The sequence below is a fragment of the Macrotis lagotis genome, chromosome 3 (genome assembly GCF_037893015.1).
Source record: "Macrotis lagotis isolate mMagLag1 chromosome 3, bilby.v1.9.chrom.fasta, whole genome shotgun sequence".
Lineage (NCBI taxonomy): Eukaryota > Metazoa > Chordata > Mammalia > Peramelemorphia > Peramelidae > Macrotis > Macrotis lagotis.
In genome coordinates this window covers 256,996,702-257,024,237 of record NC_133660.1, presented here as the reverse complement: position 1 = coordinate 257,024,237, position 27,536 = coordinate 256,996,702, and the positions used below count along the sequence as shown (strand labels likewise).

Below are 27,536 nucleotides of genomic sequence, written 5' to 3'. Positions count from 1 at the left end.
GTGTTCTTTTCTAGGACAAACCACAACTCCTGAATGCCAGCCTGCCATCCAGACCCTTTCAAGCAGCACAGAATAAAGACACGGCTGATTTCACTGACTGTTCCCTTGGTGAGGAAGAGGTTGACTGGCAGTTGCAGGACATTTCAATAAAAAAACAAATTAATGAAATTGAAAAGTTTCTAAGTTTGGAAAAGTCTAAAGAAACCAGAAAACGAAAATCTGAAGAGATGTTAGAATAAAGAAACCAGAAAATGAAAATCTGAAGACATATTAAAATAAGTAGTTGAACAAAGTTGATTCCTGAATGGATACTCTTTACAGGGCAACCAGTTAACTAGAATGCTGTATTTTGAACCAAACAGGATATAATGATTGATGATGATGATTATTAATCTTACTATAATTTAAAAACATCCTCAACTTTCTGACTTTTGTTGATACGGTGAAGCCATTTTATTCCAGTCAAGTATCCAATTCTGCAAACACTTCTTTAATGAACAATCATCCTAAATGGTAACCTTCTCTTCAAAAATTAAATTCTGTTTAGAAATCTTGATTCCTTTCTTCTTTCCTCCATATATCCTTCCCCCTTTCTGGTCTTGATGCTCCCTCACCTCAAAAGAGTTATTTCCAAAATAGCCCCTTTCAAGAAAGAACAAAATTTACAGCATAGACGTCAATAAAATGGTTTCCTTTACGTAATTTATTATTTTTGTTCCTGAAATTTCTGGTATAGTATTTTTTTTAACTTGAAATTTGAGACAATAAACTTCAAGACAGTATCAAAATTTGTTTTAGAATGTTTTACTATGATTTAGAATTTTCTCTAAAGAGAACAAAATCATTCATAAAAATTTAGGTATCAGAAAGACTGAGAAGGCTGTTTTTCACTTGGTTCAAGTTTTGTTTCCAGGCGTTTAGTGTATCATACAGCTGTTGCCATTGCTGCTTTCCAAATGTCCGATGTGTGCTATGACTACAAATAGAAGAATTGAAAGAAAAATGTTAGCAAAAGTGTTTTTACTCTACAATAATCTGCTAAATTCCAGTTTTAATGTTCTATTCTTATTAAAAGCAAAGTTCAATATAGGAAAAAACTAATTTATACCCTCAAATCAGAATAGACTTGTGGGAGATTATATAATATGAATACATATATATATATATATATGTGTATATATAACGTATACATTTAAAGTCTTCACCATATTGATTCCAGACTTTCTACTGCTCTGCACAACTATATAAAAGCAGACATAAAAGTCATTAGTATTCTTGCCAATGCTGGGTCATTAAATGAAATGTGCTGGAAAATAGGACTCTTTCATTAAATAAGCTAATCACATTCAGTCTGAACTTTAATAAAAATTATGATAAATAGCAACTATTTAACTACAGGCAGCTGATAGGAACAATGCCTTGCTTCTAGTTAAAATAGTAAACAGATATAAAATAAGTTAAATAATTAAAACACATTAAATAGGTCTACAAAAAAACTGCAAAGAATACATGTCTTACCTGACAACTACTTTTTTCTGTGTTTGGTCAATTTTGCAGTAAACCATCTTAGTTCTTACAGCTGAAAAAAATTTTTTTATATGATTTGTTTTAAGGAATAAGACAAAGACAGTGAGGATCCATACTTTTATAAACACTCCATTAGAAATCTTTTTAACATATTATATCAAAACATAGAAAGTATTCTACTGTGATATTCCAAACTAATGATAATCAAAATAACATGAGGCAGTTAAGAATGAAGGTCATGCATGCATTCTATAGTTGATGTGCCAATCTATTAATGCAATATCCTGTATAATTTTTATGAACTGCTCCCTTTTACAAACACATCCTGTTTTAATGGCAGTAAGAAAGAAATGACTAAACATTCTCTATAAATTATTAGACACAGGTCACTGAGAGCCATTTAAACAGTCTACATGTTTATAAGCTTTTGCTTTATAAATCAATTTTTATTTGCTGAATTTGTCTTTGGAAATTCATACACACATGGATATATGTAAAAACTGAAAACTACTCAGAGCTGAACATTACTTAATGGTCTTAATGCAGCTGATTCGCTTAATATACTACTTTTGGGGGTATGACAAGGAATATAACCTATGATAAGTATAGGCTAATTGTATATCCATCAGATTTTTATTGTTTTAGGGCAGAATGATTTAAATTGTGGTATATCTGAATCTATACAAAACAATGTCGTCATACTAAGGGTCTGTAGTATTAACAGAGCTAAACACAGACATCTACTCTTGGAAAAAAATCTAATGGTCCTTACCATCAATAACAAATGCTTCCACATCATCAGCTCCAATCTGAAGTTCTTGTTGCATTGTGTCAAAAGAGATTTCTTTATTGTCTACTGCCATTCCCATAAAAGTAAGGAGTCTCATTTTTGCCATATTCTGTTCATGCAACAAGCCTGAAAGATAAGAGAATTGAAGACCCAATGAATATCAAAGTATAACCAAAGAAACCAATTATTTACAACTAAGTCTAACTTTTGGTTAAAAAGTCATTATTTAAAAGAACATTTGTAATTAGACACTAATTATGCTAAAGTAATGTGGAGAGAAAACTGTTAATTAATCATTAGATAATTATGAAGCATTTTATGTGGGCAAATCACTTCAGTTATTTTTGCTGTTTATCAAAAACTCTATGAGGTAACCTGTACTTAATGATCCTATGTTAAGACAAATTTCATGTAAAATAATTTTTTTCTAGAGATACTTTTTCAATAACAGAGCCAATTATATAATGCTAAAAGTGAATTATCTCCTTTTTAGTTACTGAGAGAATTAAAATATAATTTTCCTGTCCTAACTGATACCTAGAACTCTTTCAATCATTTATTAACTTTTATACTAATTCCATTTCTAATTTCAAATTTTAATAATCTTCCCTACCTACCAAATATAAAATAAAATATTCATATCACTAACTAGTTGTTAGTTGGGCAAAATTTCCATTTACAGGCTTATTGAATATAAAAAGTTGAACATTAAGAGCAAGAACTTATATAGAGAATGAAGCACAATAGTTTGTACCACTTCCAAAAGTTGAACTATATGTATAAGTAATATATACTTGTTCAACTCATTCATTTAATGTCTAGTTAATATGTTGTGGCCTACGTTCATATAGATTTAGAAATTGAGGCTTAAGAAAATGATTTATTGAAGACCATGTTTTCTCTTTATTTTCTTTATTTATTGAAGGTAGTTTTCTCTTTTGAGATAAAGGACCCAATATTTTGATACGAACAGCTACAAAAAGCCAACAAGTACTCACAGGGGAAAACTGTGTGTAAACCTGGGTTTTAAAAAGCCAAATGAGAGATGACTAGGCCATCAAAAGTTTTGCCATGTGAAGGAATGTCGAGTTACAAAACTAGTTAGTACAACTACTTGTACAAATTCCATATACTTTTCAAGAGACAAGTTTCCAAAAATTAATCCAGAATTCTTTTGTCAGCCTCTTTTCTCTTTAAGGACAAATAACAGTTCTAATGCTTCAATATAAATGGAGCCCAGTTTGTTCAAATTGCAATTATTTTTAAAAAACAACAACAAAATGCAACATTTCTTTTAGACAACTTGTTAATTTCTATAGATACTGGCACTGAAAATATTTAAGTTTGAAATTTATAACATTCCTACATTAATGGAAGTTCAGGGATGCACATTAATACAGGGCATAATGATCTTGTGTTAATTAGCTATAATTATGATGCAGGCTCCCTATCTGGCACAGATTCAACAAAAACATGATCATCATAACTCAAATGAATGAGGTACACTAGCAACTATTGCTAACTGGGCTTAATGGAAATCTACAAGCATCAAAAAATCAATTAGTGCACATTAACCCTAATTAACAAATGCAAATAAGATGCTGATTAACTTTCTGAAGCAAGAAGGTAGTAACTGAATAACATCAGATTAAATGTGGACATGTTAGGGCGATTCAGTTGACACAAGATTATGCTACAGTTGGCCCAAGTTGTCAGTGTTAATAAAACAACAAATTCTAACTGAGGACACCTGTAAGAATTGACAAAAGCTATCCAAGTCAGCTTCTTCGACCTATTAAAAGTTTTAAAGTCATTCTCAAAGAACTACAGCTACAATCTTTAATATTTTTATTTAATAAAAGTTATTTCTTTTTGTTAAATTGATGTTATATCTTAACTCATTAAACACATCTCCCCAAAGATATGCTTGAAACTCTCAAAAATTCATTTGAGGTTCAAATTCCAACAAATAGTATACTCACTGGAAAATTCCATAACATTTTAGGAAAAACTCTTGAAAATTCTAAAATCCTTTCCCCCCAATTAATTATAGCTTAATTATGTATTCTTATCTAACACAAACTACCCTATACTATCCACATTCTACTTACATATCAGAAATCTACTATAGGCAATTTACTTAAACAAGCTCAATAAAATGGTAATATGGCCTTGCCAAACTAAGAAATTTCAGAATGTAGAGGATACAAATTTTAAAATATCACTGAAATAAAATGTAATTGCTGCATTTTGCAACGTATAATCACACACTAACAAATCTTAAGGGAACAAAGTTCCTTTTTTCCCTAGAAGCAAGCATAGCTGGTGATTCTGATAGTTTTCTTTTGAGACAAAGGACCAAATTTTTAGCTTTTAGAAAAGATAACCTCAAAATTCCCAACAGTTAAGCCAAAGCTTTAAGTGTAAAAGGCTGCCTGCCCCTGGATGTGCTTTGTTTTGGAAAATGACACTTTTCAAAAAAGAAGTCAGTGTTCAGCGTCAATATTTCAATGTCAAAGTTATAAAAAAAACTAATTTATGGAAACATTTATTCATTACTAATATGTCAAAACCTTAATGCAGTAATAAAAAAAATTGCACCATTGAACAATTTCTGCATCGTCACTGACCCCTGTCCTACAAAGCGGCAATCCGGGCGCCGCCATTTTAATGCCGCCACAGGAAACAGTCAATTACCCGCGCGGGGGAGGGCCGGGGTGTTAATTACCGATAAAGGCCGCCGACACCCGCATCCCGGCGCAGCCGCCAGGAGGCCCGGCCTCGCAGCCCAGGCACCTCGGGCCCGGGCCCGGCCTCGCAGCCCAGGCACCTCGGGCCCGGGCCCGGCCTCGCAGCCCGGCCTCGCAGCCCAGGCACCGCCGGCCTCCAGTTTCTCTGACCGCCCCTTCGGCCTTATGTTTCGCTAAGGAAGCAGGAAAAGTCTGGAAAGATACCTCTCCCCAAAGATCAACAAAGGCCTTCCCTGATACCTACCTGTGGTTTAAATTCAGAAGTAATATAAATTAGCCAATGCACAAATTAAAGGCTAATAGGGCGAGCCAGGGGATATTGCAAAATCTTAACTGTGCAGCCCTCACAAACCTCTAACAATTGAGCTTATTCAAAATTAGTTGTTTTGGATGGGGAAAAGTGATAGTAATTCTAAATTTTACTTCTGACCTACACAGACTCCTAGGCCAGCTAGAGCAATAAAGCCAGAACCTAAAACAACAGCATCTTCACAAACTACTAGCTTTAGATAATTCAAGCACTAAAGCTTCCCAGTTTTTTTTTAACTTAGTGATTTGGGCTAAAGTATTTTTGCACATGAATTTTGAATAAATGACTCAGAAATATGACCCAGGGAGCGGCTAGGTGGCACAGTAGATAGAGCACTGGCCCTGGAGTCAGGAGAATCTGAGTTCAAATACGGCTTCAGACACTTAAAAATTATGTAGCTGTGTGGCCTTGGGCAAGTCACTTAACCCCATTGCCTTGCAAAAACAAAAAAAAATGCCCCAGGAGGAAATTAAAAGCCCTAATAAGACTAGATTCTGTTTGATCAATGTATATCATGGAAACAATGTAAAGATTATCAAATTGCCTTCTGTAGGGTGGGGGAAATTGTAAAATTCAAATCCATACAAAAAAATGATTGGTAGAAAGTAGTATTATATAATTGAAGACAAATAAAATATTTATATAGTAAGACTAGATTCTGTCCATGGGGAAAAAAAAGCTTCTTTGCTTTAAAGTTAAAAGACAATTGTTCCTTTCCAGTCACAAGTCACCTGACTGCTCTAGATCTCTGGTTTTTCATCTATAAAATGGGGGGGGGGGGGGAAAGATACTAGATTATTTCTTAAATTCTAATCTTAAACCCAAGACTCAGGACAAATTTAATTTCTCCAAATTATAATTTATTTTAGTTTGAACTGCTGTATATTTTCTTAAGATAAATCAAGAACACTAAGTAATACTGAGGGGTTGGACAGGAACTTCTGGGTGAGAAGCCTGGTCAGTGGGGTGGTCAGTAACTTCCTTCAGGGTCACACAGTAGGTCTTAATGACATCTCCTTATAGAAGTCACTATTAATGACACCACATGGTCTTGCTAAAATTTCACAGCCTAACTACAGACTAACTGAAATGGGTGAGGAAAAGTTAATTATCCCTTATGGTGTAAACAATGATATGAATATGATCAAGGGAAAAAGGACTGTCCAACCAATTACCAACAACATGAATGTCCCTAATGTGAATGAAAACCATTCTTCTCCATCTTTTTTTAAATGGAGCATCTTTATTCCCATTTGACAAAAAATTATTTAATCTAATGTCTTATTCCTTTTGTTAAATCAACTTTAGTCTATATAATCAATGAAGACAAGTGGCCTTATATGCTCAATACAGGCTGAGTTTAGAGGTAGAAGACCACCACTCCCTCCCTTGCAGCATCCTCTCTGCAATTTCTTAGCCTAATGAAAGGCTGCTGCCTAGAGCAGAGGCTGCAAAGGACTCCAAGGTGAGGCCCAAGGAATGAACCAGGTCCTAATGTAAATGGAAAATATCACAACAAAAATAGAAAAAACCATAGATATTGTTACTATGTAATTTTCTAAGTCTCTCCTTCCTGGCAGGGATTGTTCTAATTGATGGCTCTGGTCTACAGCAGCAAGAAAGTCAGTTATCTGCCTAAAGTCATCCTAATTCTACACAACCACTTGCAAGAAAAACATGATACAATATCATTAAAGTTCAATACCTTAGTTTTAATGTTCTTGCTTGAAATTTGTCAGTTATATTAAAAGGCTTTAAGTGCATGTAAAACTTAAATAGCAACCACCCTTGGGGGAAAGTTAAAAAACAAAACAAAACACCACCCAAACTGGCAAGTAATTAATTTTGTTGGAGTTTCAGAAGGGTAGATTTGTTGTCCTCCCTAAATATTGAATCTTTCAATCTAAGAGATTAATATTTTCTTTTAAATAAAATGAATACTTACCCTCAAATTCTTTGATTCTCAGAGCAAATACTAGGATAATGCTGTTCAGCTTTTTTTCTCTGAGGTCAGCTCCTCTCTTTGCTATTCCTTCCCATAGACATTTTCCAAGTCTATACTGGTTGGACCAGGATCCTTCTTACTTCTCAACTCCTCTATAATTTTCTAACATAACTATACTATAATGATATTCCTGTATTTGAACATAGTATTTAAGAACTGGAAGAAAGCCTAAAGATCACCCAATTCAACTTGTCTTTTTATAAAGAAACCCAAGGTTCAGAAAGATTAAAGATTTGTCTGAAGTCACAAGTAGCAGAGAGATGGAGTCAAAGCCCAGGTTCCCTAGTTTCTGCCGTTTCCATTATGTTCACTGACTCTTCTCTTCTTGGTTTCCCATTCCACTGCAAGAGTGAAAACGCCCCCCCCCATTCCCAAGGTCAACCGAAAAAAAAAAGTTAAAGTCTAGGCAACAAATAGAAGTAAAATGACAGGTACCCTCCATCCTATTTCTTATAATAAAAAAAAAATCTCAAAACTTACCAAGAGAATCAATGAAGTCCTTATTATTCTGGTAAAACTTAACATATGATGCCAATTTAGCACTCACGAAAATGGTTAAAAGCTAGGTAAATGGAAGAAAATAAATCTGATATGGTAAAGTGTTGTATAAACAGAAAACAAGCCATGCCATATTTATAAAAAATCCAAACTCATTTTCATAACTTCTGGTAACAAAAAGTAGTAAAAGGCTCTTTTAACATGTTCCTCTAATTTGTTTTCAGATCTCATTTAATTAGGAGACAGCAATAATCTAGCCAATTCTCAATTATCTAGGTTAAGAAGGGCAAAGGCACAAATAATACACAAACAGAAATAATCCTAAATTCATTCAAACTTGCCCCCGATTTAAATTCCAAAAGATTTCTCTTCCCACTTATGCTTTTTGTTCATATTAAAATGAGGCAAGTTTCTTGCATAGATTGTTGTTGCTGCTGTTCAGAGTCCTGACTTTCTGTGATTCTGTGGACCATAGCATATTAAAATGGGTTTTCTTGGCAAAGATACTGGAGTGGTTTGTTATTTCCTTCTCCACAGAGTAAGTTGAACAGAAGTTAAGCGACTTTCCATACCAGAAAATGGTTTACAGTTTATAGCTAGTAGGTGTCTAACACTGAATTTGAACTCAGATCTTCAATGCATACATTCAGTCATCTAGCTACCCCCAAAAAGCAGGTTGAATGTACACGCTTGCTTAATACTATAGACTGGACAGCCAGGGAGGGCAAAAGCTAACACAGACTGAATGGGTTTTCTCTCTCTTCTGCCTTTTTCCACCTGTTCACATTTAAATTTAATGTTCACTGACAAAAAACACAAAGTCAGATGTTGTATCATAATGCAAGATAAGAATGCAAATCTAATGAACAGAACATTTTCATATTAAAGAGATACTTACATCATGAATAAGCTCCCCTTCCAAAAACTTGACTGGTTTTAAAGTAAGAAGGTGGTCAAAAAGGAAGGCATTTGGATCTTTCAATGCTCTTACAATACACCTAGTGAAAAAAGAGTATCTTATTTTTAAAGGTAAGAATATTTTTCATAGTCTCCTTGTTATTTTTACAGGTTTTTTGGCAGAGTATAACCTAATTTGCTCAAGTTGTTGTGGCGCACATCAAATGGGCAAAAGCCAAACATCTAAAAAACATGGAAAACAACACTTAGCAAGGAGTTCAAATGAAAAAGCTATAAACTGAGTTCATTAGGTCCAGATGCCCAATTAAAGAACTCAACAATGTCTCAGTAGAAGCATTACCCGGATTGGGGGGGAGGGGGCCTCTCCCTTCCCAATGATATAAATTATACCTATTTCAAAAACGCCACATGCCTATTGAGAGTCTTGGCGAGGCGCCAGATTTTCCTGACCTTCACAAAGCATGCTCATTAGGAAGGTCTTTGAATTTGATGACTCCAAACTATTCTGAAGAACTCCAATTAGCTGAGAATCTTCTAGTTCATTTACAGTTGGAGGGGGTCTTAATGCCATACTACTGAAACAAGGACCAGAGTTCTCCAATCTCATGTGGTTCTTTCCTGCAATTCCTGCTCTTAACACTATTCTCATTTCTATTTATAGATTTAATTATGCTAAAATCTATGAATAATATGACTTATTTGTAGTAGTCACAAATCTAGCACCAGAAAACATTAGTGTCACTATACAAAGAATCTGTTTTTACAAAACTTTTGAGGGACTCCTCTGAAGCCTTCTGACAATTACCTGTGAGCATCAACCCGAGCCTGAGAAGCATTGTCCTCTGTGTAACTTCCTAACAACTCCACCATGACTTTTGAAGCAGTCTCACTAAGGAAAAAAAAAAGATGTTGTTTTAGGAACTCTGAACAATCATTTTAACTGCCATCTAAATATTTCTGTAACTTCAGTTTAAAGACAAAATTAAAATGTAATTATCCTCAAAATAATATGGTGATCAATTTTAACTAGCAAAAAAGGGCAAATTAGATCTAGACTTTTACAAAATGTTTATTTTCATTCTTTTTAACTGATCAAGCACTAGTCAAAGAAAGTTTCACCTAGGTAGAAGGAATAGCTTTCTGTTATTTACTAGAATACTTTACTATAGACACATCTGGATTCAATCAGGGGAAAAATAAGTAGGAGTTGTACCACTTATTTTAAAAACCATAAATGCTATTCCAAAAAATCCAAATACTCAAAGTAGGTTTACCAGAGATCTTTTTTCTTTCCAATTTACAGTCAGAATTCATGTACTGAATAAAAGAGAAAATTTAAATGTAGTAAAGAGAATGCCAGGGGTCACCCCTCTATCTCAAATAAGAATGATGCTATAATACTCATTTTACAAAATGAAAGTCTAAATGTAGTCTACTTGTGTATTGGATAAGAATGCTGGGCTATATACTGCACTGGACAAGTCATTAACCTTTCTGAGCTTCCCTCACTTTATTAGTGGCACTTTCTTGGAAGTGTTCTTTGCTGAAAACCAAGTAAGAATCTACACAGTTATCCTTTCCATATCACACCATTCCCCCATCACAGTTTTGATATACTGTGGGTTGGCATAAAAAATTAAATGGGAATTTGGGGGAAGTTTTGCAGAAACCAAAGATGACAAATGAAGACCAGTAGATGATAAAGAAAAAGTTTAGAAAGTCAGAAATGCATAAAATATATGTATAGTACTGTATGATATCAACATGAATTTTATAATAAGGTATTTTAAACATCCCATAAAGAAAAAAAGAAAAAAAACTCAGACTTTATGAAGGTAGGACTCAGATTTTCCAGATTTCAGGGTAATCCTGCAATGTGGAAGGAATAACTGTAAAGGGTTTGGCAGACCTTAAAAGTACTAAATAAATGTCAGCGGACATCATCACCAATATTCCGACTGATTTTACTTTATTCATAACTACTTGCTTTGTGGCATCGAAACAAAAACTGGTGTTGTTTTGCTAAACCTCTTAGTCTAATATTAAAAGCTTTCTTAAAGTATCAATTCTAATATAGTCAATTTTATCAAATGATAAATCTGTGAAACTCAAGCTGACTTTACAAGAAGCATCACTTTATTTGGACTCTTTCAACAAATAGTTACAAGCAGTAAATAAAAATTTACTATTTGTTTAAATAGAAAATAAAATTTACTATTTAAGAGATAAAATCCACTATAGGCTTTGAGGAGAAGGGGAAAGATTCATTTTTAAACATTTCTTCTCAGGTTAAATTTTTAAATGGCTTAATAATCAGCCTGGCCTACTTCTCACCCAAGAGTCTACAGAGTGGAAGGGAATTTCATGATCTTGCCCAAATCATCATTGTATAGATGAAGAAAGATTCATAAAATGTAACTTACTCACATAACAGTCAATGCTAGAACTGGACTATAACTTGTGGTCTCCTGATTCCTAATCCAGTGCTCTTGGCAAAAGGGCAGACTCCAGAAGTGGGAGCTAGGGCAGTCAATGAGCTCATTCATGACTTCCACATGGTCCAAAAAATGCTCATGAAACTTCAAGGGTCAGTTTCAGTTCTCCAGCACAAGGAGGGTTGGGACATAACATAATTTGGACAGTGAGCCCTGGCTGAACTGGTAAGGAGGAAGGAAGCTACCTTGATAGTAATATTTACTAACTGATGTGACATACAAGAAACTGAGGAGTGAACCTGTTTAGAAGCATCCTCAGTCTAAAAAAGGCAGGTTCTCTGTCTGACAATGAAAGCATTAATAAAGGGCAGGAAGGGGATGGGAGGGAGGAGCAGACAACATTGGAAAAGATGCTTACCTTCTCACCTTTAACTAAAATGTTATTTAAGATACTTGCTTAACCTTTCTTGCTACTTGGGAAAGGTCAGACATAATCTGATCTTATGGTGAACTTAAAAAAAGCCTTAATATCAATTTTAAAAACAACTTTAATTTCAAGAGTCATATTCACAAATGATTCTAAAAATCTGGGATCCTTTAAATAATGAAAATCTGAAGCCAAGAAAATATGGCTCTAATGACTTCTAAAACAAAGGATTTCATTTATAAATGTTTGTTATTATTTTTTATTACCTTCTCTATACTGTCTCTACTGACATCTTAAAAGCTCTAGGACTGAAAGGCTGCTATGGGTTTCCCAGCAGGGTGGACATGGTGCCCACTGATTGAGGATAATGAGTGCAAGGTCCCTGCTTGGTTTCTTGTCTGCCAAGAAGAGTAACTGCTCTGAAAAACTTTCCGATTTTCTAACTTTCAAGATAAACAAAATTCCAAAATTTGCTATAGGTTCTTACATAGTTTGTCTGAAAAAAGATTTACATGATTTTAACTCAAGTAATATTTAATAAAGAATCAAAATTAACCCACCCATAAGGAAACAGAGGAGGGAGGGAGAATGAACACTGTTGTTCTTGCCTGATCTTTCAGCCACAAGAACCAGGGTAAAAGTGTATACTGAAACTACCCTAAAGATTCATCTTTGACACTAAATGAATAAATAAGTAAATGAAATGAATTAATACACTTCCAGGGATGATAAAATTACCAGGCAGTCTAAAGTTAATAGAAAATCCCAATCCCAGAGTTTTCCTTTTGAAAATAAAGGGCTACCCTTCACAAGTAAAAGCACTATATAGTTGTATCAAACCTGTCATTTCTAGCTATGCTATTAAGTCAGTGGAACTTAAAAATAAATAAACAAAAAAACTAGCATTTTGGGTGTGAGAAATCTGCTGGGTTCAAGACTAGTCTTAGAATGCCCAAATAATCTTTTGGGAAAGTTTAATAGGTACCCATTTAGCAATGTCTACCACAAAGTTTTGTCTCAAAGATACTGTTTACACAAGAGACTTTGATTGAGTTAACTTTGATTGATAGACCCCCTTTGCCATTAAACAACAGAGATAGCACTGCCACGCACCAAGACATCAAAGCACCATTAAATAATAAACTTGGCATAAAGCTATGAAGCTTGAGGATTAACATTTGTACCATTTTCAGAACAAAAGCAAGAGTTTTTACTTTTTTTTAAGTTTACAGATTGCAAAAAGATTCCACTATTAACTTTACAGTCATCTTTCTAGATTGAATTGTTTAACTTAGAATTAAACGAAGAAGCTCTTAAGATACCAATCTGAACAGATGCAGAGGGGTAAAATGCACAGAAAGAGATTTATGGCAATCTTATGATTTAGAAAGTAGAACCTAACTCCTCACCCTTCTTAAATGTTATCCACTATACCTGTCTATGAAAAGACCCTCACCAGCCCATGATCCCTGAACTGAATGCTAAATGACTTCATTAGTTCCAAGTACCTCTTTTTGCAGTCCACAAGAGCTTCATAAAGGAGCCTCAAAAGAGTATGTTTTTTTTCAGTGTTAAGGTTCCAGTCAGAAATCCATTTCCGAACCTACAGGAATGAGAAGAGGATCAAAGTCTGGCTCACAACAGAACAATTCCAGGGTTTAAAAAAATATATCACTAGAACTTCTGACCTTTTTCTTTTTAGAATTAAAATTCTACTCTGTCAAATAACTTACCTGATCCAATTCAGTTGGAATGTACTGAATGGCACCACAAGATGCTGCTACTTTAATAAGACTGCAATAGACTGTGTATCTTACAGGAGTGTTCTTATCCATTCCATGGAAAAGATTGCTCAACCTAGTCAAAAAGAAAAGATTTAGGACCAACTATTACCTTAAGATGAATCTGTATGCTTTCCCATGTTTGTGGTGTTAATTATTTATGCCTATTAAATATGGATAGCAATAATTTCCAAAAATCATTCTACAAGTGATACTGTAAAATTTTCTCAAATCCCAGCTTTCTCTAAATTTTGCTTACAATTGCAGCCTCAGGGACGGACGTTCACCTTCCCGAAATTTAACCAGCTTTTCACACAGGCTTTCAATTAAAGCTTCTTGCTTGTCAGGCTCCAAGATCAAGAGGAGGGATACAACGCTGTTCATCACACTCTCGACATCTATACAAACATTAGTAGTTCAATCAATTGTGATACAAAAATACTAATACTTTTGCTAAAGGAATATTTATATACGGTATGTATTTTGATAAAGATCTTTAAAAAAGTTTCTAACATGTTAACAAGATCTAATCTGGCTCCTTGTAACACTGTGAGGAGAAAGCTAAGATATTCTTTTTCTTCAACCTACTGCATCAAAAATGAAGTCCCTTATCAACCCAAATTATGGAAATTTTTGAATTTACAACATTCAGGGACTTGGATGAAGCTATAGATATATGTGTAAAATATACACATTTACAGATTCATACGCAAATATCTGATGACTGCATCATCAGCTACACATATATACATTTTCACTGGCATGCTATTCAAATGTAATTTATCTGTTGGATTTGTTTAATTGCTCAGGCTTATTTAAGACTATTCATTTAAATCCAACAAGCTTATACTACATATGGAAAAGCCAACAAACCAATAAAAGCAATGTTAAGTGATATTTGGGAAATGAATTATGAGTGCACCATTTCCATTTTTCAGTGTCATAATATTAAGAATATGCCTAATACAATCTGTCTGTGGTCAGCAGCGTTAGAATTTCCCAGTTTTCATAATTTTACTGCTTTAAAACAACAAAGTTGGTCGATAATATTGTTTAGATCTCTACAGATTTCTTCTAAAGAATCTGAAAATACATAAAGTATTATTTGTTCTTTTAATATAGATGTCATCAAGAAGAAAAAATCTCCATTAGCTATCTTTTGTTCAAACCCACTTTAAGACTGTTCAATAGTAAGGTTGTTTTTTTTTTTGCTTTGGAGGCACACTCTCTTCATTGTAGGAGCTTACCTTGACCAAAGCAACCCAGCACTATCTCTGTAATCCAGTCTTAAGAGAAATTACTTCAAGCACTTAATGCTTAAAAGTAGCTTGCCAGTGGTACTGTAGCTAGCAGGAATTTAATTTGGTTTTCGTGATCCAGGGCTAACCCTCTATTATGGCACACTGCCTCTCTCATAGTAAGATATAATAGATCTTATAAGAAATAGGTGTTTAATAAAGAGTGACTCTAATACTACTGGTTAATATAATATTTGGCAAAATCATATAACTTAAGGGGCAGATTGAGTCAAAAACTGAAGTTCCCTTAACAAGGAATGATTTAGAACCTGAGAAGCTGAGCTGGAGGATAGCTAGAAGTATTCACACAACTGAGACCACACAACCAACAGGTCAAAGAAAGCAAAAAGTTGAGGTGGGCTGGTTTTCAGAAGGCTGGCCTACCATTACATTCAGTGGACTCAGGGACATTTTGAAAGATTCTGTTCATCATGTCTCAATGAAATAACAGAAACTTTAAAATAACCATCACAGGAAAATCTTTCCTAAGGAGAATATTAGCATGCTCAATGAAATGGTATGAATTTTCTACAAAGAAAAAAGCAACATCAGTGACAAACCTTTATCATCCTCTTTTAGACAAACATCACAAGCTTCAATGATCTGAGCTAAATCTACATGGAGTCCACCTTCAGAATTCTCTTCAGAGATTTCAGCTCCTTTAGATTTCAGGTAAGCTCGAAGTTCTGCAGCCTATCAACCCAAAGAAATTGTATATAAGATTTATATATCTACTTAAATAAACAGACACAAATATCTACATATCTATATACTTGTCCATGGACACAGATTTATACAAACACATTCACACCTATACAAACCTGTTTAGAAAAGATAGAACAAGAGGCTGTAGCTACTGACCAACTGCCTTCCCCCATTAGCTCTGCAGTCTCAGGTGGTTTTCCTTCAGAATGAGACTCTATTTCTGCCCCCCCCCCCAAGTCAAAATAGAAATATAACTACAATCAAATACAAAGATAGAAAACTATCTGGAACTGTAAAGAACTTCCTGGCGACTCTTAAATACCTCAAAGTTCCATATTCAGATACTTTAAGGCAGGGGTTCTTAAACTGGAGCCTGTGAACTTAAAGCATTTTAAAAATGTTTTGATAACTTTTAATGTGATTGGTTCATTTTCAATCTGAAATATTTTGGGTTGTTTTTTTTTTGCAAGGCAATGGAGTTGCCCAAGGTTACACAGCTAGTAAACATTAAATGGCTGAGGTCAAATTTGAACTCAGGACCACCTGATTCCAGGGCTCGTGCCCTATCCACTGCACCACCTACCCAATCTTTAAAAATTTTTGGCTTTAAAATCATTATTCTGGGGTGGCTAGGTGGCACAGTGGATAAAACACCGGCCCTGGAGTCAGGAGTACTTGGGTTCAAATCTGGTCTCAGACACTTAATAATTACCTAGCTGTGTGGCCTTGGGCAAGCCACTTAACCCCATTGCCTAGCAAAAACCTTAAAAAAAAAATCATTATTCTGAGAAGTCTCTGACCAAAAAGAAGGTTAAGAATCTTTGCTTTAGGAAAACTAAAACAATCTTCCTTTCCCCCTCCCCCTTATAATTTCTTTTCTCATCCAAGTGCTGTCACGATACAGCAAATTTAGTCTCAAAAGGATGAAAAAGGGCAAAATGTCAAGAGAATGTTAAAGAAGTATACAGTGCAACAATGTTGACAGGAAAAGGATCTTATTAGTGAACTGTGTTATTGCTTTTTCAAATAATTACTCTTTTTCCTCCATCAACAAATATTTACTGAGCTCCTGAGATATGAAGGACTGCACATATATATAGCTGTTTTACATACAATAAATAAACCTATACTTGTGCGTTGGCTCATCTCATTAACTCCCAAGCGAATAATGCACCAGAAATAAATGAATAGTTAGCTTTAGGGAGAAGCTCAGATCTAGAGCCAGAGTGACTCTTTAATCACTGGTCCCATTCTCCAGATATCCCCCTCTCCCCCACTCTAGGATCTGATGCTCAGCCCATTTCTCCTTATTAGTGTGTGCCACATTCTATTGGGGTTGATCTCTTTCCCTGCCTTCTAAGACAATAATCATCCAATCTGCTAAAGTTGTAGAACCAATGTGCTCATGGTACTTCTAGCTTTCTACAGAATTTGCTTTTTACTTTTGTCCTTCTGATGCTAGGGCCCCCCTCCCTAGCACACTAATTTGCATTTAAGGAGTTTGTGTTTATTCTGGATACACTGAGATTAGTACTACTTATTTCTCGCCTTAAAAATACTGTTAGCAGGGATTATTTCATTCATTTTATTTGTATTCCTGGAACTCAGACCTAGTGCAAAGGGTACTTAATAACTAAATGAATTTGAATATATTAAAACTGAATGTACAAACCCATGTAAGAGTTTGGTATTACATATCTGGAACCAATGGAGACAGATATAAAAAGTGCACACATACATGTTTACATAGAATATACATACAGAATTTTAAAATTACAATCTAAGTATATTTTTAAAACAAATCATCTTCCTGAAGAGTTTAAAATACAGTAATAAATATAATGCCCTAAAGGCATTTACAAATAAGCAGGTAAAGATTTTTGTTGCACAGAGAAAACCATTTTGCTTGTCTGGACTATAAAAGTCTTGTTTTGTTTTGAAAGGACGAAGTTGAATTGCAGGTAGTCTTTCTCCTGCTTTGGACAGAAATTTAGATGTTTTTATTAAGGTTGGTGGATATTGTGAAGGATTTATGCTTCCAGGAAGTATCAAATTAGTGCATTGTTTAGGTCATTAATTCTTCCAAGTTTCTATGATTCTAGTCCTTTTTCTTAATGGACATCTTCTTTATCTGAATTCACTGCTAGATGGGCAAAGTAACACCAACCTATTTTGCAATTATCCTCCTGGATGGTCCCTGGGCACCTAAAACTTATTATGTCCAAAACAGACAAAGCTCCACTGGATCTAGACATCCCCATTTCCTTTTGAGTCACAAATTTCCTACTCTCCTCAGCTGTGCTTGAGTATTCTCAAACAAGCCTAGTCTGTCCTACCTCAACACCTCCAGATCTCTCCCTCCACACTCAACCTTTATTCTCTTAATGAGTCTTCCTGCTTTTAGTCTCATCTCTTTGATCCATCCTGTAGAGAGCTGCCCAAAAGAACCTTCCTGAGGCATAACCACCATTATCCTTCAACATCTCATTGCTCTAAACTAGATCCTGATCAGTCTAGCACTTAAAACCCTCCACTATTTGGATTCCTATTTACTAGTCAGTCATATTTCAAACTATTCCACTTCCCTTCACAAACTTGGCATTCCAGTCAAAGTGGAGGCCAAGTTGCTCCTTGAATGTGGCATACAGACCAAACCCTATCCTTCTGCCTTCACTCAGTGTATCATTCCTTGAATTCCCTCAACTCACCTCCTAGTCTTGCTCAGGAAGATGCACCTTGACCTCCCTGTCACAAAACAACACATATGCTGTACCCCACCATTAACATTCTATATGTGAAAAACATTTCTTTGCTAAATTTGGCTTATTTTCCTTTCTAATTAAAAAAATCTAAAAAAAAAAAAAAGAATCATTCAATGATTAGAACATAGGAACTCCACTCTAGCAGTTTGCTGAAGCTGCTACATTTTTGCCTCAGCAAGGAGAATCACCCCAAAGCCTTCAACAGAACAGAGCTGAGCACCTACATCTTCTGGACTGCCACCTTTCTTGACATCTCCCTAACCATTCTGTATTTAAATCCTATGGTGCAAGATATTTCTGTGTTTCTCTTCCTTTGTCCAGTAAAGGGGAATATTAATGAAACATTAAAGAACATATAAGTACAATCATAAAATTAAAGGATGTTTGAGTTTTAGTCTTTAAAAAAAATGAAACCAGGGTGGAACTAAAAGGTAATCAGGCTACAAAAATTCTATACTTAAGCCTTTACCCGTACATGGTTCCCATTATATAGCAAAGGTACTACTCGTCCACCAACATTTATGAAGCACTTACTACATACTATGTGCCTGGCTGAGCCCTGGGGGATACAAAAAATAGTTCCTGGGAGTTCTGATAGAGCTCAATCTCATGGGGAAGGGGGGCTGCCGACAGACACAACATGCAAATGGACATGTACCTAAGAGATAGATACAGAGATGGGGTTGCCACTCCCCTTCTTTAGCCAGATTCCTAGAGACACTCTAAGAACTGTAGGCAGATGGGCAGTTTTGTTCATAGGAGCAAGAAAAGGAACAACAGGGGTCCTATCAGTAAATGGACAGTAGTGAGCTCTGGGAGGGGTCTGGTCTAACTGCTCCCCGTATCAACACACAATCAGCTCTGTGGACACACTGCCACCATCCAAAGAACACTCAACTTTGAATGGAAACAATGTGGTTGTCCTGTTCCCTTCAATCCAAACATGCAATGGCTAGGTGGTCAATTAACTAGTTTCATGAATATTAAGTAATTGCCACCCAATGGGTATTGTACCAAAGGAAATTGTATTATTATAAATGGGATAGCAACCAATCCACAATTGTTTACCAAAGGCTTGGCATCTGTAGGGGGAGGGGTTGTTCAGGGGGCCCAGCACCTCCGGTGGGAGGGCTGTTTAGAAGCTATTGCTAATTGCAGTAGTCATACCCCAGTTAACTGTCCCAGGCGATGGCTAAACCAGGCCAGGGTCATCAACAGGCCTCAATCCTGTCATCGAGTTAGAGAGAGATCTAACTAACCATGTGAATACTTTCTCAGGAGAATGGGGAGAGAACAACATTTGTTCCAATGCCAAGCACTGTGGAGGGCTACAACTTGGTCAGACATTGATGCTGCCAGGGTCATCCACTGTATTCTGGGCCATCCTCAGACTTCTTAACTTCTGACCTGCCACTGAACACCAATGACTCAGAGAGAGGGAGGCTTGGTCTCATTTAAATCCAATTCATGCTTAAGACAAGCCATAATTCTGTGATGTCATTGATTCTCTGAAAATGAAGGACAAACAACTTTGGGTCTATGATGCTAGGGGAGAGTTTGAGGGGATCATGATTAAATGGATCAGCAGGAATGAGGTATTTGAGAAAAAGAACAGGCTTAGATCTTAAAGTGTTGGTCTGCTTTGCAGTAATCAAATTAAGCAGTGCTGCTTAATGTTAAGACAGAATAAGAGCAGTGTGGAAGCTGCAAAAGGACAAATTAAGGTTTGATGTAAGGAAAAATTTCTTAATTATCTAATAGGTAGGCAGTGAGTTTCTCAGAGATCTTATGTAGACACAGCTTGGCATTAATGGCCCAAATGATCATACTTATATATTTTTCAGTTCATGTACTGTTTTCTTCCAAAGAGAATACAAAGTTCACTGAAGGCAGTGCTAACTTATTTTCTCTCTGTATCCCCAGAGGCTCCTGAATGCCAGTCGTGTCCAAGCACCTCCAGTTTCTTTCACTGACTGTGAAGGAGTCTGACTTGTGAGAGACACAAACTAGAAAATGGTCCAAATGAGAAGATACTCACGTCTTGTCCACATGGGAATCATTCTCTAGTGACTATTCAATGACCATGTAGTTTTCACCTGTCATCTTCACTGCCCCATGCGCTAAACTGGATGAATCAAGGAGTTTAAAGCAATATGATACATACCAGGATTTGATGAACCTATTTCAGAGATGGGAAAAACATGGTCTGATGTAGAAACCACTCTGTGATACTCAAATAGGATCCCAGGACTACAGATTCAGAGAAGTCACCTTACTGTCTCATTTTAAGAGGTGGTACTTCTGTTTGCTGGGGCAAATCTCTCTCTATGACCCTAATCCATTAGTCTTCTCTGACAGCATATTCCATCCATTCTCTCTATTCTTTCAATCCCTGACTACTGGTTGCTTCTGTGCTACCTACAAACACACCCAAAGTCTTCATTCTTAAAAAAAAACTCTCAATGCATCTGTCCCTGCTAGTGATATATCTCTTCTCCCTTTTATAAACTGTATTCTCTCAACCCTTCAGTTTGGCTTCTGACTTCATCATTCAACTCAAACAGCTCTCTTCAGAATCACCAGTAATCTCTTTAAATGCCAAATTGAATGGTCCTTTCTCAATATTCTTTTTTTTCCTGACCTTCCTACAGTCTCTGCCCTGCTGGATCATTCATTTCTTTCTCTGTCCTGTTTCATCCTTTCTCATCACCACCAATTCCTTTGCTAGATTCTCCACTAAGGTTATAGGTGTCCACACAGGGCTCTGTCCTGGTCTCTCTTCTCTTCTCCCTCTTTATTATTTCACTTGATGATTTCATCAGCTCCCATAAATTTAATTATTACCTCTATACTTATGATTCTCAGATCTACTCAACCAGTTTTAACTTGTCTGCAGACCTTCAGTTTTATATCTTCATAACTCAAATTTGATGTTCCACACACACACCTTCATCTTAACATGTTCAACACTGAACTCTTTCCCCCAAGCCTTCCTTCTTGTCATCAAGACTACCATTAACTAGCTTTCCAAGTCACTCAGACTTAGAAACTAAGTGTCTATTCAACTGCCAAGACCTGTCTATGTTTTCTTTATACTTCCTTCTACACTCTGACACTGTGTCTCCCTGGTGCAGACTCTCATCACATTAAGCCTGGACTATTGCAATAACCCAATTGGATGGGCTTTTCCACAAAGTCTCCTTATTGCAGTTCATCCTCCATTCGCTGTCCAAGTGATCCTCCAAAATTCTGGTGGATTTCCATTACTTCCAGAAACAAATAGAACACCCTCTAGTTTAGTTTTTAAAGGCTTTCATAACCTGGTCTTTTCTTTATAGTCTTTTTCTACTTTATTACTCCCCCATCCCCCAGCATGTAAATCTGTCATCCAGTGCCACTGGTCTCACAAGACCCATCATTTTCCAAGACTCTAGGCTTTTTCAATGGCTCAAGCCTAAACAAAAAAATCTCTCCCTCATTTCATGAAAATCAAAGTATTTAATTGTACCCTATGCAGAACATAGGAAATATGAGATTAATGATTAGTCCAACTTATCACCCTATATATATCTTTTTTCTTTTCCTTTATTTTCAACTACATGGCCTATGCTTTTTCATTCTCACTCTGTCAATTAGGCAATGCTTGGTCCACTTGTCACCTTCAGAGTTAAAGAGGTTAGAATCATAGAAGGAAGCATAAATGGCGTTTCTTTTGATATTGGACACAGATCTCTCTTAATTCCCTAAAATGCTACTTAAAATTACTAGTTAAGGCAAAAAAAAAACCCCCTTCAACTTCATCATTTCTTTTAGTTTTCAAGCTAGGCAAGGAATTTTTCATGGGCCACCCTACAAAACTACTGCAGTTAGGTGGTGCAGTAGATTAAGAGCACTAGCTCTGAGTTCAATTTAGCTTCAGACTTCAGACCTAGTTGTGTTGTGGCCTTAAGCACATCACTTAACCCTGTTACCTTGCAAAAAAAAAAAAAAACAACAAACAAAAAAACAAAACAAAATGACCAACTAAAACTATTGCATTATCAAAAAAGAATTTCAAGGAGATCCACAGTCAAAGAGTTTCATTTTATCTTAAATATACAGTTTACCACTGTATAATTCTTTTCAAGAACAAGATAATCACAAAATAGTTCTTCAAACAGATCCTTACTGCGGTACAGACTGGCCCCCACCAACTCACACTCATGTGCTAGAATTTAGCTTTAAGGTTCAGGGATGCCTCTCTGTCTTCCTATCACTTAGTCTGCCTCTTGTGTATGTATTAGTACGTGTGATCTCTTCTGACAGAATGTCTTCTTTTTGAGGTCAGGAGCAATTATTATTATTATTATTATTGTTAGCAAGGCAGTGGGGTGAAGTGGCCTGCCCAGGGCCACACAGCTGGGTCATTATTAAGTGTCTGAGGCTGGATTTGACCTCGGGTCCTCCTGACTCCAGGGCGGGTGCTCTATCCACTGCCACAATTTCACTTTTGAGTATCCCAGCACCTAGTATATAACAGAACGATCGATAAGAGCGGAAAGCCGTAACAACACGAGTTCGGCGCGGATCCACAGCATGCACAGAGCCGGGGGAAGCCGGCAGCGAAGGCGCGCACAGCCCAAGCGCGGCCCGGGGCGGGTCCGGGCCCGGCAGCGTGCTCAGCTGCCGTCCTGGCCCCGAACAGGGGGCCCCTCCGTTCACCCCGCGGGCCCGGGCCCCCGGCCCGCACCGCCTCCGGCCCCACTTTCCCGTTTCGGAGGCCCGGGAGGGGGCCGCGCGACAAGGGGGAAGAGGCGGGCGCCGAGGCCGAGCTCTCCGCCGCCAGCCCCGCGCGGAGGCTCCCTGCAGCCGGCGCCGCCGCTCCGCCCTCTCCCGCCCGCTCCGCGTCTCCCGCGCCCCGAGAGCCCCCGGCGCCGACCTGGTCCTCCTCGGTGATGTCGATGAAGGCCGGGACGCTCATGGCGAAAGCTCCGGGCGCCTCCGCGGCCTCCGCTCGCGGGACCACGCCGACCGGAAGAGAGGCCCGCGTCCGGCGCCGCCGGCGCACGACTGCTTCCGGGGCACAGCGGGGCGGGAGAAGGCGGGGCCGCGGGGCCGCGGGGCCGGGCCCGCCCTGCCGGGGCCGGAGCCCTCGAGGCCCGCACGGGCGGCCGCCGCCTCGCCCGGCCCCTCCTCCTCATGGTGGCCCGCGGGGCGGCCGCAGCCTGGCCCCGGCCCGCCTTCCCCTCCGGAAGCCCGGGAACGGCTTCCGGCTCGGCCCGCCTCCCCCCCCCCCCCCCCTGCCGCGGCCCCTGCGGCGATCCGTCGGGCAGCCCCGGAGCGCCCGAGAGCGGAAGCGCGCCCCGCCCCGTGCGCAGGCGCGGCTGGAGGGCGGCCACGTGCGCGCCCGGCCGGAAGGGGCCTAAGATCGGCCCGTCCTCCGTGGACCCCCGTGGGCCGACGTGGACCCCGAGCTGAGCGCGGCGCTTTATACCGCGGTGCCCGCAGGGGCCCAGTGGACCCCAAGGGGGCAAGGACCCTGCTCGTGCCCAGGGCCAGCCGCGGCCGGACTCCAGCCCCGGGCTCACCGCCCCAACCTCCGTGGGGCCCTCGCGAGAGAGTGGGGGACTGACGGCGGGCGTCCCGGGGGGACGGAAAGAAGGAACCGCCCTGATGGAATTAGAAAGGTATTCCCAGCCAAGTAGCCTCCAACTTCAGCGATTAAAGGAGATGCTCCGATTTGCGTCGTCTCCAACTGGAATGGAGCAATTCGCGGATTTTATTCTGAGTAACCACTGAAATCTAGGCATTCCTAAAGTGAATTAATAATTATTCTGAGATGGGGCCAAAGTTTCAGACTAAGGGCAAAAAGGTTAAGACATCTACATATATATATATCTATCTATATATATAATTTATAAAATAGAAAATTTGCCTTTTTATCTTTGACTTTTTGTGACATTCTAAAGGAGTTGATCACAGGAATGAGTTTTGGTATACATAAGCGATATTGACATGGCAGCACATTAAAAAAAATCCACACAATAGGAATATATTTGAGAAAAGTCTTAGCACAACACAGCATTCCTTGATTTCAATTGAACAGAAAAACAGAATTGAAACCTTTTTTTAAAAAAACACTTTTTTTAGGAGGGTAGAGGTGATCAGAAGAACCTTTGCTCAATTTGATAAATTTTCCCATTCATCTGATGGAGCTAAATATTTACCCTAGAGCATTTCTAGGAGGATGCAAAAAATTGATAGATCTCCAGTGACGGCCTGACTCATACATGATTGTCAACTATATCTTTTGACTTTTTATTTCACACGTGTATTTGCAAAATTGGTGAAAGTCATAGAGTAGGCTTTGGAAAAGAGTATAAGCAAGTCTATCAGTACTTCAGGGGGTCTCAGATTTCATTGGTATGGGTACCCTCTTTACAATAGCACATCAAAACTTCTGACATGGTAGTAAATCTCCATCATCTTGTGTCTAACGTGGTGAACACCTCTAACTTTACCTAATCTGAGATGAAGAGGACAACAGAGGGCAACTAATCTGAACTGGGATAAATATACTCTGAAGTCATATAGATGTTGGTCTTCAAACCTATTGCTCCTCCAACTCAGTTCATGCTTCCTTGGGCCAATTACTGGGAAAAATTTTCCTTACATCAAACCTAAATCTGTTTCTGCAATCTCTACCCATTACTCCTAGTTGGAACTTCTGGAACTAAATAATACAAATCTTCAGATGGCCATCATAATTTTTATACTTGAAGCCTGCCTTTTTAGCTTGTTAGAATCTGCTAGAGTTGATGGTTGGTCTTTTTTTTTTCTCTTCTTACATTTTCTCCAACTACTTGTATGGACCATTCAAGTGGTTCAAAGAAAAAAGAAAAATATCAGTCGTCTCCTTTGGTTATTGCTACATTTACAGTCATCAGCTTCTCCAAACCTTTCTTCTTCTCAATCTTCAGCTACTTCACTGAGACTATAACAGCCATCTAGCTTGGACCCTTTCTATACCTTTTTTCACCAGAGGTACACCAGTGGGCAACTAGGTGATACAGTGGATAGAACACCGCTCTTGGAGTTATGAGGATGAGAGTTTGAATCTAGCTTCAGATACTTGATGCTCACTAGCTGAGTGACCTTGGGAAGTCACTTAACCCTGCTTGCCTCACATCCAGGGCCATCTCCAGTTGTCCTGACTCACGTATGGCTACTGGACCCAGATGACTCTATAGAGAATGTGAGTCAGGTGACTTAACCCAGATCCCCCCCCCCACTCAAATCCAAGTCATGTGCATGTCATGGCATCACTTCCCTGATGTCATGGTCTTTGAAAATAAAGGGAAAAAAAATCACCAGAGTTGTCAAACATCTTGCTCTCAAAGGAGACCTATAATATTTCTAACTGCTATCCTAACCATATTAAAATATAATTGATAATAAATAAAAATACCATAAAACCTAATTATTTAAAATAAATTTAAAACTAAGTCAATGTACTATTTTCAGGGATTCTTGTGAATAGATTGTTATTGTTCAGTCATGTTTGACTCTTCTAGCCCCATTTGGGTTTTTCTTGTTTGCATTTCCTTCTCCAACTCATTTTACAGATGAAGAAACTAAGTCAAGTGACTTGCTGAGGGTTACACAGCTATGTGTCTAATGCAAGATTTGAATTCATAATGGACTAGTCTTCCTGACTCCAGCCCCAGCATTCATTCAACTGTGTCATCTGATTGCCCCCTATGTACAGATTAGTGACCCCCATTTTCTATTAGAGTTTGATATCATTATTCTTCCCCATTATCTCTTTGCTCTAATCTTTGGAAAAGAGGAGGAACTTTTGGTCAATACCAACCCTTTCTGCTTGTATCTTAGTCCCATCTTGGTTCCTTTTGGGCTTTGCTCCTTTGATCATCCTTCACATCCTCATCTTCATTTTTCTTTATCTCCTTGCTCCCTAACTTCCTACAAATACTTTAGAGTATATTGTTTATCTGGAAGTCTAAAACCTTTAAAAACCCTTTCATTTGACTCTATCATCTTGTATCTCATCTCCTTTTTTAATAGCCAAATTTCTAGGAGGGGAAAAAAAGCCATTCTACACTTGTGTTCACATCTTCACCTTTTCAATCTAACCACTTGAAAACCATTCTCTAAAGTTTACAAAGCATCTCTTAATTGCTAGATTGCCATTTCTCAATCTTGATCCTTGACCTTTTTGCAACTTTTGACACTTGACTGCTTTCACCTCTGAATTACTTTTTCCCTCAGTTTTCTTGGTACCTCTCTCTTGGTTTGTCCAATCTCTCCCCTAAACTTTGATCTCACACCAACAACTGCTTGCTTGAGATACTTAGGTCTCTCAAATTCAATATGTACAAAATGCAACTCATTTTCTCTGCCCATATCCCCTGAAACCTACTCCCTTTCCCAACTTGCCTATTTCCAATGAGATAGCTCCAATCCTTCCCATAACCCAGTTTCATAACTTCAGTCACTCTTCCGTCTGCCTCCTTCACTGTCCATATCCCATCCATCTTAATCATTTCAGATCAGTCTTCACATCTTATATCTATATACTTCATTCTACTCACATTTCAACTACTCTCTTTATTGTTTAATTCTTAGATTAAAATAGACTTCAATAGCTTACCACTTGCTCCCCCTGCTTCCAGCCTTTTGTGATGTTTGTGGGATCTTTTTAATTAGAAAGCCTAGAAAGGTGACTAGTTGCCATCCTAGGTATCTTGCCTTTAAATTTTGTGTGAAAACAAAAGCTCATACAATAATACCCTATAAAGTCGAAAATTGTTGGTGCTCTGGTCCTACTTTCAAGTCTCAGCCAGATATTTTAGGAGTGTATTGTTTATGTGGAAAAATGTCTCCTTATGTCAAATAATTTTACATAATAGATTCTGAAAAATATTAAAAACTGTACTATATATTAAGGTAATTCATTCTAAGTTGACTTTGTGTTTGACTACATAGATCACATATCATGTATTACATACAATATAAATGAAAAGTTTTAGTAAATAAACTCTGTTGTTCAGTTTTGTCTAACTCTTTATATGATTTCATGGACCATAGCATTTCAATGTTGTCTATGGGTTTTCTTGGCAAAGATACTGGAATGGTTTTTCATTTCTTTCTACAGTGAATTAAGGCAAACAGAGATTAAGCAATTTACCCAGGTCATGCAGCTAGTAAACATTTGAGAATGGATTTGAATCCAGGTTTTCCTGACTCCAGGACCAGTACTCTATCCACCAAGCTACCTAAATGCATACAATAAACTCTAGTGAGACATAAAACTAGTAAACTTGCTCCTGA

At 37.7% G+C, this 27,536-nt stretch overlaps 2 protein-coding genes and 1 long non-coding RNA gene across 3 annotated transcripts in view; 2 read left to right on the top strand and 1 right to left on the bottom strand.

Moving 5' to 3' along the window:
• The window catches only part of CCDC73 (coiled-coil domain containing 73), a 160,954-nt gene extending 160,224 nt beyond the window's left edge, over positions 1–730 (top strand). Inside the window, exon 18 of the mRNA XM_074230433.1 lies at positions 15–730. Within this exon, the coding sequence (XP_074086534.1) occupies positions 15–239 (225 nt within the window). The 3' untranslated portion in view covers positions 240–730. The remainder of the gene's footprint in view (positions 1–14) is intronic.
• On the bottom strand, positions 686–23,254 carry EIF3M (eukaryotic translation initiation factor 3 subunit M). The gene is made up of 11 exons (XM_074230432.1): positions 23,125–23,254; positions 15,300–15,432; positions 13,701–13,839; positions 13,394–13,517; positions 13,169–13,263; positions 9,604–9,687; positions 8,779–8,878; positions 7,863–7,944; positions 2,300–2,443; positions 1,519–1,579; positions 686–976 (listed from the first exon to the last, which is right to left on the bottom strand). Exons 1-11 carry the CDS (start codon positions 23,164–23,166, stop codon positions 856–858), a joined length of 1,125 nt encoding a protein of 374 aa, XP_074086533.1. The 5' UTR covers positions 23,167–23,254; the 3' UTR covers positions 686–855.
• A 452-nt stretch (positions 23,255–23,706) lies between these two features.
• Positions 23,707–27,536, top strand: part of LOC141518430 (uncharacterized) — a 94,644-nt gene continuing 90,814 nt past the window's right edge. The window contains exon 1 of the long non-coding RNA XR_012477196.1: positions 23,707–23,872. This is a non-coding gene — a long non-coding RNA (uncharacterized LOC141518430). The remainder of the gene's footprint in view (positions 23,873–27,536) is intronic.

Coding starts and splice junctions, on each gene's coding strand:
- EIF3M (XM_074230432.1), bottom strand. CDS start 23,166: ATGAGCGTCCCGGCCTTCATCGACATCACCGAGGAGGACCAG. Junction 13,518..13,700: donor CCGTCCCTGAGGCTGCAATT/GTAAGCAAAATT, acceptor CTTTTTGACTAG/GTTGAGCAATCTTTTCCATG. Junction 1,580..2,299: donor GGAAGCATTTGTTATTGATG/GTAAGGACCATT, acceptor AATTTTTTTCAG/CTGTAAGAACTAAGATGGTT.